This window comes from Eumetopias jubatus, unplaced genomic scaffold (assembly GCF_037043125.1).
Source record: "Eumetopias jubatus isolate StellerSeaLion01/CBP00866 unplaced genomic scaffold, mEumJub1_p1.0 scaffold_14, whole genome shotgun sequence".
NCBI lineage: Eukaryota > Metazoa > Chordata > Mammalia > Carnivora > Otariidae > Eumetopias > Eumetopias jubatus.
In genome coordinates, this window is record NW_028274820.1 from 2408770 (window position 1) to 2429929 (window position 21160).

General features: G+C 56.6%; 1 protein-coding gene across 1 annotated transcript in view; it reads right to left on the reverse strand.

Annotated features, from left to right (window-relative positions):
- The window catches only part of PKD1L1 (polycystin 1 like 1, transient receptor potential channel interacting), a 101023-nt gene extending 97073 nt beyond the window's left edge, over positions 1–3950 (reverse strand). Inside the window, exons 1-2 of the mRNA XM_088018674.1 lie at positions 3874–3950; positions 2884–3182 (exon numbers count right to left, since the gene is read on the reverse strand). Of these exons, the coding sequence (XP_087874800.1) occupies positions 2884–3182; positions 3874–3950 (376 nt within the window). The remainder of the gene's footprint in view (positions 1–2883; positions 3183–3873) is intronic.
- Positions 3951–21160: the final 17210 nt, after the last annotated feature.

Below are 21160 nucleotides of genomic sequence, written 5' to 3' on the forward strand. Positions count from 1 at the left end.
AAATCTTGCCATTTGCAATGATGTGGATGGAGCTAGAAAGTGTAATGCTGAGCAAAATAATCAGAGAAAGACAAATACCAGATGATTTCACTCATATGTGGAATTTAAGAAACAAAACAAACAAGCAAAGGGAAAAAAAAAAAAAGAGAGAGAGAGAGAGACAAACCAAGAAACAGACTCTTGACTCTCGAGAACACACTGCTGGTGACCAGAGGGGAGGTGGGTGGGGGATGGGGAGAGAGGTGATGGGGAGGAAGGAGCGCACCTGTCGTGATGAGCACCGGGTGATGTAGGGAAGTGCTGAATTGCTATATTGTACACCTGCAGTAATATTACACTGTATGCTAACTAACTAGAATTTAAAATAAAAAAAAACATTAAAAAAAAGTCCTGATAAAGGAGGAAAGATGAGAAGCTCCTTTGTTTTATTTATTTATTTATTTATTTTTATTTTTATTTTTTCTGGGCCTCGATCAGAAGGACTTGGGCCCAAGATGAGAAGCTCCTCAACATTCGAGAAGCTCTATCAGCCCCCAATCTGGTACCAAGTTTAATGGGCAACACCGAAAGCATCTTGAGACAAAGACGCCCCTGTCATCTGTCCTCAGCCACCTTGTTCTGGAAGGAGCAGCCAAGCTGAGTGAGACAAGGGCAGGACAGGTGTCAGCTTGGAGCTGCAGGGATGGCACCTACCCGTCTGTAAATACCGTTCATATAACTGACAAACACTAAGGAGTAAGCGTCATGGTAACTACACACAATGTGATAATTCAGAGCGATAGAGCGGTACAAAATTAATAGTTAATACCAGCAACTCTTCTACATCCAAACAACTCACTCGAAAAGAAAATGAAAGAAAAGATCTCATACACCCCAGCACGAAAAATAAAACGTCCTCTGAGAACTGTGCACTTCCCATATGAAGACACCTTTAAATGCTTCCAGACACCCAAGGAACACTTGGACAGAGAAAGGTATTTTCATGAGGAGGGAGATTCTTGAGCATAAATAGTCTGCAGAAATCAATTCATGAATTTAACGTTATTCGAATAAAAATGCCAATAAGGTGTTTTTACGTGAACCAGTGGGAGTCTAAAGTCCACGTGGAAAAGTGGACAAGTGAAAATAACCAAAATAATTTTAGAAAGGATGAGTAATGAAGGGGAGCCCAGCTGCATGGACAGCAGAACCCAACCCACAAGCAGGGGTGGGGAGGGAGGGCTGAGGGTGGCTGGCAGAGGCTGGGGGTGGCCAGTGGAGGCTGGCGCTCTCCAGATCCCCGGGGGCAGGGCCAGCAGCACCCAGGGGTGGCCATTCAGAGAAAAATAAAATGCAATCTGCCCTCTCAGACTCGTCATCAGAATGCACACTCCAACGTACTAAATATTCAACTGTGTGGAACAGAATCATACAAATACTGCAAGATACCACGATAGAATTATTTTGCAAACTTGGATTAAGGAAGGGATTTCTCTCTATGACATAAAACCCAGAAACCATATCAGAAAAAAGAAAGTATACTTAAAAATTAAAATTGCTGCATGAAAGGAAAAAAAGCTATAAGCAAAGCCCAAACACAAATGACAAATGAGAAAAACATTCATTGCAGCTTATATCTGATGAAAAGGACTAATTATCATAATTACTAAAAGTGCTCATACAAACAGCATATCAGGTTGAACCATGAAAGTACTCTTCTTCTTGGTAAAATATGGCAAATGTTGGCACTTTCGCAGGATTGAGCCTAGTATGAGGCAAATTAAAACCGCAGAAAGATACGTTTTCACCTTTTACACTGATGTCTACACTGCTCCGGGGACTATAAACCAGCCAACCCTTCTTGGGAGCAATTTAGCAACAACCAGCAAATTACAAATGTACCTAGCATTTGAGGCAATAATTTCCCTTTTCTATGAAATAGCACATACATGCGTTTAGTGGCTGCACGTTATGTGCAATATTGAAAGATTAGGAAACAATCTCAAGGTCTACCCATGAAAGAATGGTGAGACAGATTTGGGGTACTGCACTACTGGACCCCTCTGCACCCACAAGGCACGTGTGGGAAGAGCTCTGGATGCCGACGAGCACGTGAGCGACAGGGAGTGGGGCTCCGCGTGGTGCACGTGTCTGTGTTCCAGACAGAAAGATCATAGTTGTACTGCACACGCATGAGACATCTCAGAGACAGAGGAGCAGTGCCGCCTGAGAGGAGGCACCCATGACTACATGCCTCCCTATAGGTGGGGGTTTGAACTTTGAGAACGTACCATATTTAAAAAAATAAAGAGAGCAAACAGTGACATGATGCCGGTGAGCAGGACAAGGTTGGAATTTACCCGCTCCCACCCCCCAACGTCAGCGCTGGGGGCTTCTCCATGAAGACTGGTTCCAGCACCAAGACGTCTGGAGAAAAATGGTTTTTGTGACTTTGTCTGAATGCAAAGTGTTTGACAATTTAGTGCAGAAGATTAAGCGTGCAACGTTGTGTGTGTGTGTGTGTGTGTGTGTGTGTGTGTACCCAGTGTCAGCGATTCACACCAAAGCTCAGAGCTTTCCCTGTGGAGGGGGTCACGTGGCTCACCAGGTGTGTGACCTCAGGACAAATCCCTGCCCCTTGTGGCCTTCCCATGCTCCTCCAAATGGAGAACAGGGCCGATGGCGGGATTCAGTGAGGAACAGTGTATGGGAGCAGGCAGAGTGCAGGCTCCCGGGCCTTCGTTACCAGAACACGGCAGGCACGGGGGGTGGGGGGGTGCGGACCAGGGGGCGCCAGGAGGAGTGGGGTCTCCTTTCGGCCCCAGTGTGGCCAGCGCCATCTCTGGGGTCTTGCCATACCTGCATTCCCTGCCTGGGTTCACATCCTGACACCGAGCACCCTACCTCTCCTGAACTGGTGGTAGGCGGTGACCGCCATTCCTCCGGTCACATTGCGGATCGCCACTTGAACCCCAGAGCTGTCCCCGAAATCCATCACCAGACACAGAGCTGCTTGGGAAGCCACCTGGACCTGGAAGCCCAGACTCGGAGGCGCCTGAGCGTCCGTGTCTGGGAAGCCATGGACGGCGGGATCCACTGTGTCAGCAGGAACTTGCACGGAGATGGCTCCAGCGTGACACTGAGCGAGGAGACAGAGCTGCTTGGGACAAGGCCAGGATGCTGAGCCATTGTGGCCGAGGGAGCTGTGGGGAGAGAGGAGGGACAGCTTCAGAGAACACAACAGTCCTACCGGGAAGGACGGAGACCGGAGGGGAGCAAGCTTTGTGGAACCTGATGGCAGGGCTTACTTTCCCTGGCTCCCAAAGTGGGGTCCCGGGCCCAGTGGTGCCAGCATCAGCGGGCACTGGTGAGAAATGCAAGGTACGTGGAGTCAGAAGCCCCGCGTGGGCCCGCAAGCCCGAGGGGACGCTGAGGGCACCTACAATCTGAGAGCCCCTGCTCCGGCTACAATCCCAGCCATGATGCAAATGCTCTCCCTCATCGCTGAAGTAAGGGCCCTACAAGGTATGCTCCCTGAAAGTCACTACCTGATAGTTCTGTGAAAACGCCCAACGTGGGCTGGGCACCAGCCTTTCCACCGGCGGCCCTTCCTGCTGCGAGTGCCCTGCCTGTCTACTAGGAACACGCAATCATTCACAGCTCCAGTCTGGATGGGCGTGTGCCCGATCCAAAACACAAAGCCCACCCAGTAACATGGGCTCTTGTGGGGAAAACAGTGGCCAGCTGTGTGGTCCAGGGCGCTGGGGCTGAACTGGCCACAAATGCAACCACCACTAGGTGAACAGGGAGACAGTGAAGTTGCCAGCTCACAGGGCGTGCCTCCAGAATCAGGGTCTAGGGAGGACGCTGGCCTCCCCGCCACCCTCACCCTACCTTCCCGGTAAGGTGGGAAAAGGTCCGGTTGGAGTGTGGGTCTGAACAGACGCAGCCACCCAGATGGGGGCCCCCATCGTAACGGTGGCTGCTGTGACCTCGGTCCCTGGAAGCTGCACCGGGGCCACGTCCTCTGCAGAGCGCTGCCGTCCCAGGGGGCAGGAGGGGATCCGCGTGCTCACGCTGCGGGAGCCCACTGCGGGACAGGTGCACTGGAATTTAAGAGGTGAATGAGTAAGGGGTTGTGACGGGGTCTAGGCTGCCGTCAGTCAGCCTGGTCTCTGCATGGTCAGGAAGCTGGAGAATAAAGGGTCCCCGTGAGGCTGCGGGCTCCCTCATCCAGGTGGGTTAGCTCAGGGTGGCCCCGTGCATTGCAGACGGGGTGCAGGAGAGGGTTCGCACCCGCCAGCACCGTGACCAAGGGCACACTGGCGGCAACCACCGGGAGCCTGGGGAGCCATTGTTGTCCCGAGTTCACGCTGCTCCCGGCAAAGTGACCACAAATGAGCTCCTTTATAGGGGTCAGCTACAAATCACAGGGGACGGCTGAGAGGGGATGCTCCTGCAGACATCAAAAATGCGGTGCACACTTCCTGCTAGTGAGGATCCAATTCATATTACACTTTCAAACCGGCTGAGCAGCGTCCAAAGGACTAGCAGCTGGAAATACGGCTCACCCCCAAGCCCCAGGGCCGCCTGACCCACCGGCAGCTTACTGGAGATGTTCCCCCACGTCAGGCAGACACACCCACCTGGCGAAGACCACAGAAGTCACCACTGGCTTTCCCAGCCGCACACATCTGTCGGCCACAGGGGCCACTGCTGCCCCAGAAGTTCGCCATTGTCACGGAAGGTCCCCGGGAGTTTCTAGATACGAAGGGGAAAAGGCAGAGACAGGAAGGCTGGCTGTGCTTTGCTCACTCATGTGGCCATGAGACCACGGGAGGGCTCTCTGTGACCCACACCTGCTCATCGGTGGCCGGGGTGACACCGGGGTGTCTGCAGGTAGAAGCTGAACGCACAAAGGCTGCGCCAGTGTTCTGGAAAGGAGTGTCACTGAGGAGAAGCATATTTAAAGCCATTTACTAACATCTGTCCCCAGCTGGGACCCTGCCTCAGATGGCTCACCCGAAGGGCAGTCACTGTCCTAACGTGCTCTGCCATCCAGGGGTGGCTGCCTGGGCTCGGGTCACAGGGAGCTGTCCCGTGAGGCAGAGCCAGGCCTCTGCAGGATTCACCTGTGACTCAGGGCTGCTCCCGTGCATGGCGGCAGCTCACCGAGTCTGGTGCCCTCCAAGGTTCTGGGAATGGGATGCAAGGGGCATGACCACAGCCAGCAAGGACGAGGACCTCTTAGAGGGTCTCCTTCGTGTCCCATGTTACAGGACCCCGTTTACCTCGACCCGTGGGCCCTACAGGAGGGATGTGCTGAGGCTGGTCAAGGCCAGGGCACTCAGACACGGACGCCACCCCCCTCCTCTGCTACAGGGCTGGGTCCTTGTCCTGGGGCCGGTGAAGCTGAACATCTCCGGCCCAGGCTGTCCTAACGCTGGGCAGGAAGTATCTGGGCTCTGGGCGCCCAGCTTCCAGCCATGGTAATGGGGAAGGGGCACAGACTTCAGATCACAGCACAGCCGCCACAGGTCCTGGGAGCCCTCCCTGTGCACACCAGGGTCACCCGTTCTCTCCACCCAGGGGCTCTGCAGCCAGTCAAGCCAGCCGTCCTCCCGCGACACAGTTCCTAGTCCGCTTGTCCTGGCTGCTGGCTTCCTACCCATTCCCATACCCTGTTAGCTGTTAATGCGCCGATGTTCCTTAAAACCCCGCAGGTCTCCGCTGAGCTCGCACAGCCTCCAGTAGACAGAGAGGGAGCGCCTCCCCAGAGTGCTGCTCTGCTCAGACCTGTTTCCAGAGTTTTCTGGGAGGAAGGCCCCCTCCCCCATGCGTGCGCGGCTGAGACTAGCTGCCCAGCACCCGCTTCGTGCAGCGGAGGGCCAAGGATGCCCGCGGCCTGCTGAGAGCCTGGTGGCGCATGAGAGCATGAATTCCAACCGGGGGTTTCTCTCTAGCAGAACACATTTACTTACACACTGGTTAAGTTCCAAAATTGCTTCGCAACAATCAACCCCGAAGTTCCTCACTGGAGGAAGAGTGAGTCTTCAGCTAGGGCCCCAGACGACGCATCAGTCCGCCCAGTGACTTGTACCAGCAAGGGGACAGCCAGCCGAACGGGCCGGAGCTACCACACCTGCAAGGCAGATGCCCGGACGGCCCCTCCCAGGGGAGGAAGGCTCTGGTCGGCACGGAGGACTCCAGACACCACCGCCCTGGGCCACGCGCCCAGGGGCACGGCTCACAGACCACCTGGCAGGCCCCACTCGCCCCAGGACTGCAGCCAGCAGTGACAGGGGCTGGCGGAGCCGGACAAGGACAGGTGTGGGGAGCAGGGGCCCTCGTCAGTTTTATTTTTCTGGGTTTTCCCACAGTGGCTGACCTGCCGTGTCCCCATAGTCACCAGTTGGACCAGGCCTGGGTCCCCTGCCGTGTGTGTGCTCTGTGAGGGTGGGCCTCCACCCGCCCCCTCCAATCTGCTCTCTGCAGTGTTAGGGCAGCGGCTAAGGCCCGGCGGGGCGACGCAGGGACACAGAAGGCCATGTGCATCCGCTCTGTGCGTGACAAGTCAGAGTCACACATAAACCTGGCCTCCCTGCGGAAGCCTGCGGGCCCGCAGCTGCAGAGCTGAAACCTCTCGCACGCCCACACCTCCTCCCCTGCCCACCCTCCCTGGCCTCCCCTGCTCGGGTAGCAGTGGGGTAGGCTGCCTCGGGTCCCCGCCCTGCTGGGGGCTTATACTCGCACCCAAGGGACACCAGCCACTCCTGAGAGAGGCTTCAAGGGCCATCAAGAGGTGCTACTGTTGATGTGCATCCAGCTCGCCTTCAGCCAGATCCCAGAAGGAAGAGGCCATGGGTGCAGGGCCTCGTCTGGGCACAGAGGACACAGAAAGGAGCCTTTGTCACCAGGCAAAGCCCCCAGCGGAATAGAGCGGCTTGTCCCAGCAGCACTGCTCTCAGGGGCGGCTAGTACCTGTCCCTACAATTTACCCACTTTCCCCAAACGGGCCACGTGCCCCGCTTTGCTGGGATGACTCCTTTCCCTGGTTCCACCTAATGGACCTCCAGCTCACTCCTCAAGCTCAGTCCCCAGTCCCAGGCCTTCCCGACCCCGTGGACACGGCCGACACCCCCCGTGCATCTCCGTCAGGTCCGGAGGGTCCCGCATTGCCCTATTTGCTGTTTGGGTTACGCTTCCCTCCTGCACTGGATTTAGGGTCCCCCAGTGGAGGACAAGATCTTATTAGTCTCCGCTCTAACCCAAACCCTGCCTCTAGGGTGGGCCTCAATAGTGATGGCGTTTGGTGGAGAAGGAGGAATGGTGCAAATAAATGGAGAGCAGGTGCACTGAGGTCCAGGGGGAGACCTGGGGGACACGGCTGTTACAGCAGCCTGGCAGGTAGGCCACCCGGGGCAGCGGGCGGGGGGGCTGGCAGCAGCGAACATGGTGGAAATGTGCTAATCACCAGGAAGGACAAAGAAATGTCTGTATCCGGGCACCCGGTGTTTCCTTTAGGAAAGATCACGTCTGTTTTCTGCATGCGTCAATGTTTAATTTTCGTTAGGGTGAGTGAAACCATAGATTTCAGGACTACCGTGAGGTAGAATCCAAGAGCAGGCCACGTGTTTTTAGAAGTATGCTTACTTCCAATTTTTGATGGCCCAGTGCTACTTTCTTACTGTGGCAAAAAAAATAATAACATAAAATCGACTGTGCTTCTCATTCTGAAATGTGCACTTCATCAGTGCTTGGTACCTTCCTGGTGTTGTGAAACATACCCCAAGGATTCTTCATCCTAAACATCCTGCGGACCCTCCACCCTGCACCCACTGAACACCGGGTCCTCGGTCCCCGCCCTCCACCCTGGCACCCACGACCCATCCTCCATCTCTAGGAACTTGGCTGCTCCAGGGGCCTCATGCACATGGAATCCTGCAATACCCATCCTTCCGTGACTGGCTTGTTCCACTTAGCGCCCCGGGCTCAGGCTCCCTCTGATGCCACTGTTTTCAAGTTTACCCGTGTCACACCCGCAAGAAGACTAGTCACCCATTCTTCCACCAAGGTCGGTGTTCTGTGCACTCTGCAACCCCCCGCACCCCAGACGGCGCTCCAGAGCTCACCCTGGCCTGGGCAGGTCCTTGCACGCCCACGTGCCTGTGCAGAGCAGATCTCCACTAGGGCTCGCAGACATACCTGTCGGCACGGTCACCCCAATCCGAAGCAGCCCACGTCCTCTTGCTGACAACACTTAGCACTGCTCTGCTGGTTGTTTTCAAAACGTTCTGGGAGGGGGACAAAGAGTAGTAACTTGAGAGCTGCTTATAAGAACCCAGTGAATTTGGGAAAGTAACACTATTTCACTCAAGGACAGCAGCCGGACCTGCTGGGCTGTAGCGAACAGGCAGAGAACAAAGCAGGCTAGCCCTCCGTCCTCCCAGAGCCCATGGTCTCGGGGTCATGGGGAGCCAGCTGGAGAGCAGGAGAGCTGTGGACACCAGGAGGGTAGGGGTTCCCGGGGGAGGCGAGGACGTCCGATGGGGTCTTCAAACCTGGGACTCGGCATGTCCTTCTGAATGAGACAGGGGTGTGGGCACCCGAGTGGCATAATCTGACCCATGGCCTGGCCGCCATATTGAAAAAGGATGTGGGAGACAAGAATCCCAAGGGAAATATTCTGAATTGGCTCTCAATTCAGACACTGCATCGGCCCTAGAGACCCGAGTGGCTGTTTCCAGGGCTGATATGGGTAAGGCAGCACCACTGGGTACCCCTGATGGAATCCTTACAAGAGGCAGGGCGCTGTAGGACATTTGTGTCAAACTAACCAGCACAGATCTCCTTGATTTACGGTGGGGCTGCATCCAGATGAACCCATCGTAAGTTAAAAATACTGTTAAGTGGAAAATGCATTTGACACACCCAGCCTCCCGAACATCAGAGCTTAGCCTGGCCCGCCTTCAATGTGCTCAGAACACTTCATGAGCCTACACTGGGCAAGGTCCTAGAATACAAAGCCTATTTTATAATAAGGGGTTGACTCTTGTAACTGACTGAATGCTGCACTGAAGGCGAGGAACAGAGCGGCTCTGTGGGAGCAGAGGGTTGCCAGGGCATGGGTTGTTGACCCTTGGGACCGGGCACCTGCTGGGGAGCCACCCAGCATCCCAGAGAGGATGTACCGCACGTCGCCCGCCCGGGAAGAGATCCCATTCAAAATTCCAAGTATGGTTTCTACTGTTTTCATAACATCATAAGGTCGAAAAATCCTAAGATGAGCCATCATTAAGTCCAGGACCGTCTGTATAACGAGAGTGGCTGGCTACTCCTAACCACGCTGGACAAAGCAGGGAGAGAAAGAGTAAGCTCAGAGATTCGAACTCCCAGCTCGAGCTGCGTATGGATCTATGTTGGCCCCCAAGAAATCCCTACCTCCTGTAGCCACTGGGCTGACTCCTGAAAATCGCCCCAGAGCCTCATCCCTGGGGCTCATTCACCAGAGACAATGCCAGCCGCACCAGAATTTGGAAAAGGCACAACCCTCCCCACCCAGCCTCTCCGGGGCCGTGACCCTGCCAACACCCTGCCTTCGGCCCCAGAAAACTGATGAGACAGAACACGTTTCTGCTGCGGGAAGCCACCCAGTTAGTGGAGATTTGTCCCGGCGGCCCTGGGAAGCCCGTGCAGAAGACTGGCTCCGATGAGGGTGGCCACACCAGGGTGGTGGTCTAGCAGGTGGCGAGGAGGGCCTGGGCTGGGACACCGGAGGAGCAGAAGCGAGGGCGGGCGGGACGGGCTGCTGGGGCGGAAGCAGGACAGAGCAGGAGGAAGAGCGGAGGGACGAGGCCAAGGGCTTGGGAGGGTGCAGGCGGGGCGCCCGGAGGGCACCAGGCTGTGATGCTGTCACTGGCCTCCCCATGCCCCACGGGAGCGGCTTCCCGAGACAAAAATCCACAATTCCGGAGCCAAACAGCGGGGAGGGGCCGCTAGAGCCTTCGGGGCTTGCCACCTCGTGTCCCACACTCCCAGAGCCCCCAGGCCCCGAGCAGTGCCCCACCATCCTTGGACTGAGGGCCCAAGCTTCAACTAGAGCTTGACGTGAGTTTTAGCACAAGTGGTTTTAGCCAACAACCGGGGACCCATCCCACGGAACTGTCCACACGCGCTCTCTACCTGCTCTGAGTGCGGGCCAGATGCTCTGCTCCCCAGAGGGGAAAACCTCCAGCTGTTGAGAAGGTGGAATTTGGGGAGGGGGGAGCGTGCAGTGCATATGCTGAGACTCAGGCTTTCTACTGGGGAAAACCACCACAGGACAGCTCTCCAGGGAAGGGCCCAGGTTGTTCAAGAGTTCCCAAGGAGGACCTCAGAAAAACGTATCTAGGGAGATACAAAGGTGTAAAAGAATCCTTACAAGGTTCGATGCTGCATTTATACCCATTTTCTATTTACAGCACCCATCAAATTATGCCCGCAGAGCACAAAATAAATCAGCAAGTGCAACTTTAAACACTGTTTGCCTTTGAAAGGCTTGAGATGTCTAGGAACCTTCTGGTGGTCCGCAGGGTGGCACCCCACCACAGTTCACACGAGAAGGCCCAACTGTGCACCTCTCCCCAAAGTGTACGCCTCAGCAGTAACTTACATGCTGTGTTCTCCCCGGGACAGGAAGGGTGTTCTGAGCAGGAATAGAGCTGTGCTGAAACAGTTGTGCTAATGGTAAACTTGACAAATTGAAGGAACAACAGATAACCAGGTGGGGATGCCTCTGGGCTGGGAGGGCTGGCAGGCAAGGTGGTACCCCACTGGGAAGGCCAATGAGCCACCCTCCGCCCACGACCCCGAGGACCCCCCCACACCTGAGTCACAGGCCCCCTGAGGCTGTGGGAGGCAGGACTGACTATCAGACAAATGTTACTAAAAGCCCCAAATATTTTATTTGGCATTAATGAAAACATAATTCCAATCAGGGGGCCCCAAGCTTTAACGGGAAGCAGTTTTTAGAAGAACAAGACGTCCTGAGAACAGAAAGTGCTAAGCTATAGCCCTTACTGTTCTGTGCTGAAGACAAGGAGACGGGGTGTATGCCTTCCCCTCCTGAAAAGCCCAGGATTTGCCAGGAGTCAGGATGGGGTGAGGGCCCGGCTCATCCACCCAGTGCCCCAGTGCGTCCAGTCCTGTCATTCTAAACTCAAGATGTATTTACCAAAAATCATGCCCGATCTGCCACGTGAACTACAGAAGTGGGTTTTATAACCTTAACTGCCCATAACATGCACTTGGGGTAAGAAACTGTATTGACTCATTTGTGTTTGTTCCAGAAAATCAAATACGCTCATCAACTTTTTATGTAACATTTAACCTACAAACTATGATCTTTTACGGTTCCCAGACCCAATTCCAGAGTGGGGGGTGGGGTCCCCCCACACCACCAAGCGATTCTCAGATACCAGTAAGAATTCAACTCACTTCTGGCACCTTCTACCCGAGACAGCGTCAGACCCCACAGGTGATGGGCTCGGTCCCCGACGCTGCCCCCGACACATTCAGGCGCCAGCCAGGAGGCCCAGGCTGTCATCTCTGCTTTACCTGCTTACAGATGGCAGGTTCCAACACCCTCCTCCTTAGGTTCTTTTCATTCGCTAGAGCAGCTCACAGAACTCAGGGAAACCACTGGTCGTGTTTACCAGTAAAGGATACAATAAAGGATGCGAATCTACAGCCAGATGGAAAAGGAAGAGGGGGCATGGGGCTCCCAGGCCCCGGGAGGGCCTACTGTCCCCAGTCTCCACGTGCTCACCAACCTGGAAGCTCTGTGATCCCGTCCTCAGGGGTTTTTAGGGAGCCAGAGGTGGGAGCTGGGGGTGGGACTGGGAGTTTCAACCCAGGATTCACAGGGCTGGTTCCCCTGGCAACCAGCCCTCCCAGCCCTGGGGAGGGGTCTAAAGTCTCCATTAACATAACCCAAAACACCCTCTGGCCCTTTGCTACCCAGGAGTCCAAGGGTCTGGGGAGCAGGGAGCCCGAAGCCATGGACAAAGACCACATCCATATGAGAAATATAGTTTGGTCCTCTGGATGACCAAATCTGTCTTTCTTCTAAATCCCGATATGGCACGTGACTGTTACCTAATTGGGGTGTAATCGACCCCACCAAGAGGAGACACCCGACATAACCTCCTGAAGTTAGAAAGACCTATCCGTTCTTCCCAGGGAGCAGAAGCATTTTACAAGCCGATACAGAGTCTCAAGTTTGCATGAGGCGATGCTAAAAAACGCCTCATCATCAAACCCGCCCAGGGCCCTGGTATGCAGCTCCCTGTGGTCATCACTTGAGGCTGGGGCTCCAGGGAGCAGGGCCCTGAGGGCTCGTGCGGGCGTGGGTGAGCTCAGGCTCAAAGAGAACCGCCACGGAAACCCCAAAGGCACAGGCAGGTGAAAACCCCCCTTTGAACTTTCCCAAAGTGGCAGGTAAGCCTGGAAGAGTTCCCAACAGGAACGGGGTGGACTGAGATACGGTTAATTTTCAGACACAAATGCCCTTAGAGGTACTGTGTGCACGACTGCGGGCCCCATGACCAGTACTGGGGAACCCTGTGGGCAATACTGAGGACACCCATGATGAGTACTGGGGACCCCCCAATGGGAAATACTGGAGATCCTCATGACAAGTACTGGGAACCCCCAACAGGAGCACTGCGGGCCCCATGTGAGGAGCATTGGGGGCCCCCACTAGGAGCACTGGAAACTGAGCTGCAGGATAATCTCTGCCAGGGGTGCAGAGGTTCCGAGAGCATCTGCAGAACTGGCCCCTTCACGTCAGGACAAGAAACACACGATCCGGGCCGACTGCGCCATCCACTCACAGTCTGAGCTTGTCCTTAGCAGAAGAGGGTCACGCACACACGGGCAGCTCTGTTCTGGGCCACCGCGCACTGTTCACCCACCACAGCGTGCTCAGACACTGCCTCACACCCGGGAGACCGCCTGTGCCGCCCTCCACCGCCCCACCTCCGGCAGCCGTTCCAATGGCCATGCACAGATGCATTTGCTCCTACATCCAGCTAGTCCAGCCTTAGTAAGGGGACACACATGCGGTTTCTGGAAGCAAAGCCCGAGGTCCCCACGTACGGAGGTGGCTGGCTCTCAGGAATACCTCGTCCCAGGACACCAGCAGGGGTGGATGCTCCAGTCCTGCGTCTTCTTTCCCGCATGTCAGTGGACCCGGAGGACGGCTCACCTTCTCAGTGCTCCTAAAAGGTGCGGGATTAGCGCAGACCTCTAGAGAAAAAGGAAAAACCAGGTCTTAAGACCGCAATGTGCAGGCAGGAGAGGGCGCATCCTGCATGCCGTGAGCAGAAGTCACACTCGGGTTAATGCCACCTGCCTTCCCGTGGGTCATGGAGTCGGGTGCCTGTGGGATCTGCCTCTGAGTGGGGGCCGTGTCCACGTGTGGTGCCTCTTCTGTTTCTAACTCACTAATACAGTGTCTCGGAGGTAAGCCAACGTCAGGCAAGGTCAGGGAGCTCCCACGCCAGAGCCCATGCTCACGACCGCACCCAGAGGGCTGTCCCTCTCTCCTCCAGGGCTCAAGGCTTCCAAATCAGGGAAATGGTCACAAAACGGAGGGAACCACAGTCCCAAAGACCAGGCGGGGATTTGCTGGGCCAACATGAAGACCAGTAAGACGCCCCAAAGTTTAAGAGCCAGGATGCTCCCACGGGAGGGCTCTGGATGTGCACTGCCCAGCTCCTGGGTCCATCCAGGCCAGGATCCACCTGCCGGGAGCACATGGAGCGTTAGAAAGAAGGTCACAGGCCACAGATGGAACCACTCAGGCCAAGTCAGCAAACCAGGGCTTCATATGTAACCTAACTGCGCCTCTAGCCTCCCCCAAAAGCCGTCTTAACAGTCAGTCAGGAATTTCCGGGTCAGCATCAGTGGTGGCACGTGGCCCCCTCCACTCCCCAAAGGAAGATGAGGTAATCCACCTAACAAGACCCCCTGCCCTTCCCCTAAGGGAAGGTCACCTTGCCTGGAACAATCCTCGCTTGTCTTTTGCTAATAATTTCCTTGTCGCACCATCCTTCCTATAAAAATCTCCCATTTTGCACTATTCCTGAGAGCATATCTTCTCTTGCTAGATGGGATGTTGCCAGAGTCATGAATTGCCTAACAAAGCCAATTAGATCTTCCCACTTACTCGGTGAAACTTCTTTTTTAAGCCATCTCTACGCCCAACACAGGGCTCGAACTCGTGACCCCGAGATCAAGAGTCACACGCTCCACCGACGGAGCCAGCCGGGCACCCTGGAATTTTGATTTTTAACCCAAGAATTGCACACGGCTTAAAACCACTGAAGCTGATGCCAGGTTCAAGGGTGTTTGCGAGACCATTTTTCTCTAGTCCTGCAGATGCTTGGAAACGTCCACAATCAAAAGCTAAAGGAAGTATTTCTACGGAGCCCTGGCCCATTGCAGAGCCTGGGACCCTTTATCTGGAGACATGCAGCCCCCAGAGCAGGTCCCCAGAGCAGGACCGGGATGACAGGTGGAAAGGAGGGGGTGCTCTGGGTTGGCTTCCCTCTGGGCTCCTCCAACACCCAGCCCCAGGCTTCCATCAGCCGCATCACCACTGGAAGCAGGAAGCCAAGCCGTGGGTGCCGACACCTTGCCACCAGAGCCCTAACACCACCCCCCCAGCGCCGTTCCCAGCACCGCCCGGGCAGTGACACCCCCCCCGGGCAGTGACACTCCCCCCAGCGCCGTTCCCAGCACCGCCGGGCAGTGACACCCCCCCCAGCGCCGTTCCCAGCACCGCCCGGGCAGTGACACCCCCCCAAGCGCCGTTCCCAGCACCGCCCGGGCAGTGACACCCCCCCAGCGCCGTTCCCAGCACCGCCGGGCAGTGACACCCCCCCCCAGCGCCGTTCCCAGCACCGCCCGGGCAGTGACACCCCCCCAAGCGCCGTTCCCAGCACCGCCCGGGCAGTGACACCCCCCCAGCGCCGTTCCCAGCACCGCCCGGGCAGTAACACTGGCCTTCAACCTCCCCGGCCTTCCAGGGTGACATCCAGTCCAATTTAAATATTTTGAGTCAACACCACTATTACTATCAAGACTCCAGTGGATTCGTACCTCAGGCTAATAAAGGCGACCCAAATTAACCTATAGCCATATTCCTGAGGCTTCTTTAAAAATTCGCTGAGTGAGGGGTGCCTGGGCGGCTCAGTCGTTAAGTGTCTGCCTTCGGCTCAGGTCATGGTCCCAAGGTCCTGGGATCGAGCCCCACATCGGGCTCCCTGCTCAGCGGGAAGCCTGCTTCTCCCTCTCCCTCTCCCCTTGCTTGTGTTCCCTCTCTCACTGTCTCTGTTATATAAATAAATAAATAAAAATCCATTCCCCACGATCTACACATAAGAATCACGAGGGTTAGTTTCGTGATGGGTTCAGTCCGGATGCCAGAACCCTGCTCCTGCCAACACACACACCATGTACATCCACCCTGCTGGTATTTAAAGCTCCTCACGTCTGCCAAGGGCATGGTCCAAGTGGAGAACTCAAATATTCCTTCGACCTAAAGTAACACTGGAAATTTAGTTTCAAGCAACCATTTAAGATTTTTATTTTGGAAGATTAATAATGGAAATATCGTCCTGTGTTAGCACGGGGGAAACCCCAGCACTGTGGCCATGAAGCATCCCACCCCCCCAACCTGGACACCCCCATCACGTGGCTCCACTGGGTCCCCCCACAGACTCAGTGGTTCTCAAGGTGCAGCCCCTGGACCAGCAGCAAGCAGCCCCCTCCCAGAACCCCGGAGGCAGAATGTCTGGCGCAAGCCCCATAATCTGGTTTCAATGAGCCCCCCAGTGAGTCTGATGCCCTCGAGTTTGGAGATCCCAGGAGAGGTGGGTAAGGAAGGGTCTGGGTCCAGACAGGAGTTCTGAAGCCCAAAGCATCCCTGACTGGCAAGCTCGGGCAAGCAGCCTAGTGTCTTCTAGTCCATACTTCCTCACCAGAAACGGGGCTAGGACGGCCCCTCCCCGGAGGTGCGGGCTGGAGTGGACTCAGGGCTGTGGCCTCCGCTGGGGTCCCCGCACAAGGATCCCCAGTCAGCGGCTCTGGTCCCAGCTCCCCTTCCCAGGCCCTTACCGACTGGCACTCCATCAGAGGCTCTCCAGGGCGCGGCGCCGTGGGACGGCCCGAAGCAGGCGGCCCAGACGCACCTAACGGGGTGGGAACAAACGAAGGGTGCTGCATTCAGTAACAGTTTTATTCACAGACAGCCTGTGCCCCCCTTCCATCCATATCTGTGCTTTGTGCCTAAACGAACAAAGGACGCAACTGGCTGCACACGGATGGCAAGTTCTTTCTACGGTTTTTTGACAGTGTTTTCCAAGTGTGGGGCCTGGTCTCAAACCGTGACTTCAAACAGCCTCTCAAGGCCTGGGGGCTCAGTCGGTGAAGCATCCGCCTTCAGCTCAGGTCATGATCCCAGGGTCCTGGGACGGAGTCCCGCATCGGGCTCCCTGCTCCGCGGGGGAGTCTGCCTCTCCCTCTGCCCCTTCCCCTCTCCCCCCCACCCCCCGCTCATGCTCTCTCTCTCTCACAAAAATAAAATCTTAAAAAATAAAAATTAAATAGAAAATATAGTAAAACGGCCTCCCTCCCTCCCTGCTCCCTCCAGCTTCAGCACTGAGGAGCAGAAAGCAGAGCAGGTCAGGCCCACGCCCCCCCCCCCGCCCCACTCCCCTGTCCCCAGGCCACCTTCCTCCCCCTCTGCAAAACCTGACCCACCACGGGACAGAAGGGCCCGGGCCAGCGGGGATGAGACTATGCACCACGTGACAGTCACAAAGCGACGCGCCAGTGTACCCCTCCCGTGTGATCCCCACCACGGACCAGGGAGGGGGAGTGTAGGTACGTTTTAAGGTGAGATCAGGGGAGGCTGTGGAAGACAGACAGCTCTGCTCAGCCGCACTGCCTTTAAACGTGATGCCTCCAGAGCCAACAATTCACTGCAGTCTCCCCCGTTCCCAGAGGGGACGCCTGCAGAGCTTAGGACACGGCTCCAGTGGCCCCGTGTCCAGCGGTGCACAGCGGTGCGCGTTCCTCTGGGCTCCCTGGGCCCACAGACCTCTGCTGGGAAGCCCAGTGGTGGGGGGGGGGGTGGCCACTGGCCATTATTCCCCTACATGCTGTGGCCTCTCAGGGCCAGGGGCACCCGCGTCTGCGTCCACAGGGCTGCTGGCCTTCCAGAAAGATCCATGTGCAGCAAATCAAATAGCCCTGAACTGAGGTGCGGGGACTGGGGTCTTGACCAGCCATGGCGTGCCATTCGGGGATGCCACCCATGCCCGACCCCCACAAGGGCTACATGCATCTGCACTGCAGGTGTGAATCCTGATCCCCGAGGCTGGGGCTTGCCTCCCCATGAGAACACGTGCAGACTCTGCAGCCAGCGGTTTCTTACCTCTCTGTGCGCCTGCGAAGCGGGGAGGGTATGCACTTTAATTTAAGCAAGGACTTCTGCAAAGGGAAGACTATTTTTACGAAACCAGCTCCTTGATGCAATGACCAGGTAGCTGCCAGCAGAGGGCAGAGGAGGACCCTTTATGGAGACGGGTGGGGTGAGCGGAGGGTGGGGGGGAACCCGGGAGTTCTGACAAATGGGGACGGTCCCGGGCGGAGGGCCTCCGTTCAGCTGCTGAGTGAGTCATCCCAAGGATCTCCTTACCACCCCTGACCACACCTATCTCCCACACGCCAGGGAACTGAGAAAAGGAAAGAGCAGAAAAGAGACCGTTTGGAATGGCACACATCCTACGGCAAAACTGGAGGGATTTCTGTGAGGACCAGGGGCAGATCAGACAGGGAAGGCCCCAGGGGACCTCTACCCACGGCAGGCTCCTGCCTCCCAGGCCTGCCCCCCACGCAGATGGAATCAGTTAGCGGCTTTCTTTACGAAACCGCCATCAAAGCTCCTCACTAGGAGCCACGGAGACTCCACCAGCACCAAGAATGAGAGCTTCCTCTCCAGGGCTGGGCGGGGCGGCTGAGCCCAGGACCCCACGGGTCCGACTCTGACTGCACCACCCCCACCTGCCTGGCCTTTCTCCGGGGGCGGGGGCGAGGGCGGGAGAGGCACAGGGACTCAGAGAACGTGGTATGGGGGACACTTCTGTTGATCAGCTCTATCAAGGAAAACCTACACACGCCCAAAGCTATAAGACGCCCGTGTGAACAGACGCACCAGGGGGGAGAGCAGAGACCCCCCCGTGTGAACAGATGCACCAGGAGGGGAGAGCAGAGACCCCCCCCCCGTGTGAACAGATGCACGGGGGGGAGAGCAGAGACCCCCCCCCCGTGTGAACAGACGCACCGGGGGGGAGAGCAGAGACCCCCCCCCGTGTGAACAGACGCACCAGGGGGGAGAGCAGAGACCCCCCCCAGTGAACAGACGCACCAGGGGGGAGAGCAGAGACCCCCCCCCAGTGAACAGACGCACCAGGGGGGAGAGCAGAGACCCCCCCCAGTGAACAGACGCACCAGGGGGGAGAGAAGAGACCCCCCCGTGTGAACAGACGCACCAGGGGGGAGAGCAGAGACCCCCCCCCGAGTGAACAGACGCACGGGGGGGGGGGGGGGGAAGCAGAGGAATCTGCATCTGGCCAGGCCCTGGGGGGAAGCTGCCCAGAAGCGCTATCTATCTGCTTTGCCTTTTGTTCTTTTCCCGCGTTTGTTCCTTCAGTGGCTGGGCTAGGAGTCTGTGCCCCGGGAATGCCCCCCGCTAAGGTCCTTCAACAGGATCAACCCCAGCACCACCTCCTGGGTAGGAGTCACACGTCACAGAATCCTCAGAGGCCGTGGATGTCCGGTGCCTCTGGGTGGTTTCCGAGGGAGGGACTGTGCCCCTGAGCCCCGTGGCTGTAAGGGGACCGTGGGTCCTGTGAGGAAGAACTTGGGACCACGAGCAGTCAGAGTCACGCACACACGGCACAGTTTCACACACACACACACTTGTAATCACACCCATGTGCACACTCACAAACAGGCCAGCACACACCCAGACACTTGCACACACGGATACACACCCATACCCACAGCACACACTGTGATGGATACACAGAATCACACACACACACAGGCAAACACACATGGGCAAATACACAAACACGTTAAGCCTAACTCCGTGGAGTATTTCTTTTGAAAGAAAAAGTCCTGAGTGCACCTTTTAAAATACAGTTTATCAAAGTCCCCGAGACCAGCGCTGCTCACCTCTCCAGATCACCCGAAAAGCCTTTCGGGGATCCCTGGGCCCTCGGGACCCAGGTCCTTCCCGGTGTCACTGGGTCCGGGCTCTGGCCACAGCAGTCAGCGGGCTGGCTTCCCCCTGCGTCCCCTGGAAGACAGTGGTCGGGGGGGGGGGAGCTAATGCTCATACCCAGACACCCGACCCACGTGGCGGAGCAGAAACCCTGCCAATAACATGCTCCCCATCCGAAAAGCTTGCTTCCCTAATACTTTCACAGAAAGCTTCTCTTATTAAGTGCAGGGGTCTCTGTGAGTCGGTCTGAACCGGGCCAGCGCTCCAGGGGAAGAGGGCGCCTGGCGGCAGAGTCAGAGAAACCCCAGCACTCAGGACGGACACCACGTCAGGGCGGAGGGCTGACGGGGGACCACGGCCTCTGGGCGCCGCCCTGTCCCTGCTCCCACCTGCGCCCCACCACTGCTCACCGTTCCCGGGGCTCGCCTCGGGATAAAAGTCTCTCTGTTTTGTCTATTTGTCAATTTCCTTAATTCTTTATGTCGACGTTCGAATTGAATAGGGATTTTACAGAAGTCCTATTTTGTGTTTTCCCTAGAAAACTAGACCACTTTTCTGTCTGCTCAGGAGTGTTTATGGGTGCACAAGGCCCTGGAGAAGACAGGGTGCCACATGGGGGCACGTTTGGTGGCAGAAGCTGGTTCCCAGGTGGGGAGGGTGGGAGGGTCCCGGGAGGAAGACTAAGGAGGTTGCCAGTTCCTGGGGCAGATTTCTCGCAGTCCTGTGATTTCTAGAGTGTTGCTGGGGCCCTACAATCAGGCAGGTGAGTATACAGGGCCTGGAGCCCCTGGTGGGTTCAGGGCCCGCACACCCGACCCCGGGCCTCCCCAGAGCCTCCAGCCCCCTCGGCTCTTCTCTGCAGGGAAACTGCACTTTCCAGCTTTACCATGAAAGGCTTTCAAATGAACTGTGCACACAGGAAGGATCCATGCAATCAAATACCCACCGAGTTGGCAAACAAAGCCCTTCTCCAAAGCTCTGCAGCTGTCACCTTCCCGGGGGGATATGAAGGCTCACTTCCACCACCCCCCGAGCTGGCGTGAGCACCTGCAGGGGGGCAATGTGCTCCTGGGTGTTCCCTCCTGGGCGGGCCCTGGGGTCCGGGCTTGAAGCTCCCGATATGCTGGGACACAGTAAGGAGCCAATGACCCACGGAGAGAAGAAATGTCCCTGTACCCTCCCCCACGCCGTAGCCGCCTGGGGCTGAGTTTCATTAAAATAAGTAAGATTTCATGTCTCCATCACGTTAGCCACGTTTCAAGGGTCAGTGTGGGACACAGAACATTCTGGGTGCCAGGAGCCCCTGCGGCCGGTGAGGGGCTGTGGGCCAGGCCGCCCCAGGAACGGGAAGCCTGAGGACGCAGGGGCGCCACGGAGGTGAGAGGGTGGCCCGCTCTGCAGCAGATGGGACAATGTCATAGGAGCTTTTAGGACAGATGCTCCGGATGGAATCAGTTAGTGGCTTTAAGAAACGGCCATCGAAGCTCCTCATGAGGAGCCACCACGACTCTGCCAGGAAGTCACCTACCTGTCCTGGAGACTTCTCCCCACAGCTTCCCTGCACCAGGACTGAACCCCTGGGAGAACCTTCCAGGAGGCAAAGTACCCGATACAGCCATCCAATCCCCTGTGGTTTTTGCTAAATTTCAATGAATAAAAGCCACCTATTTAGAATTTTTTTTAACTACCAATTCCGTATTTGGGATTTAATGCCCAGTGCACAAGGGCAGCATGGTCCACACACGGTCCACCTCAGTGCAGATCTGGGTTCTGCTGTGACCACAGACGGGACTCCCTCCCCCCTCCCTGCCCCCGGATGGAGCTTAAGCTGGGCTCGCACCAGGC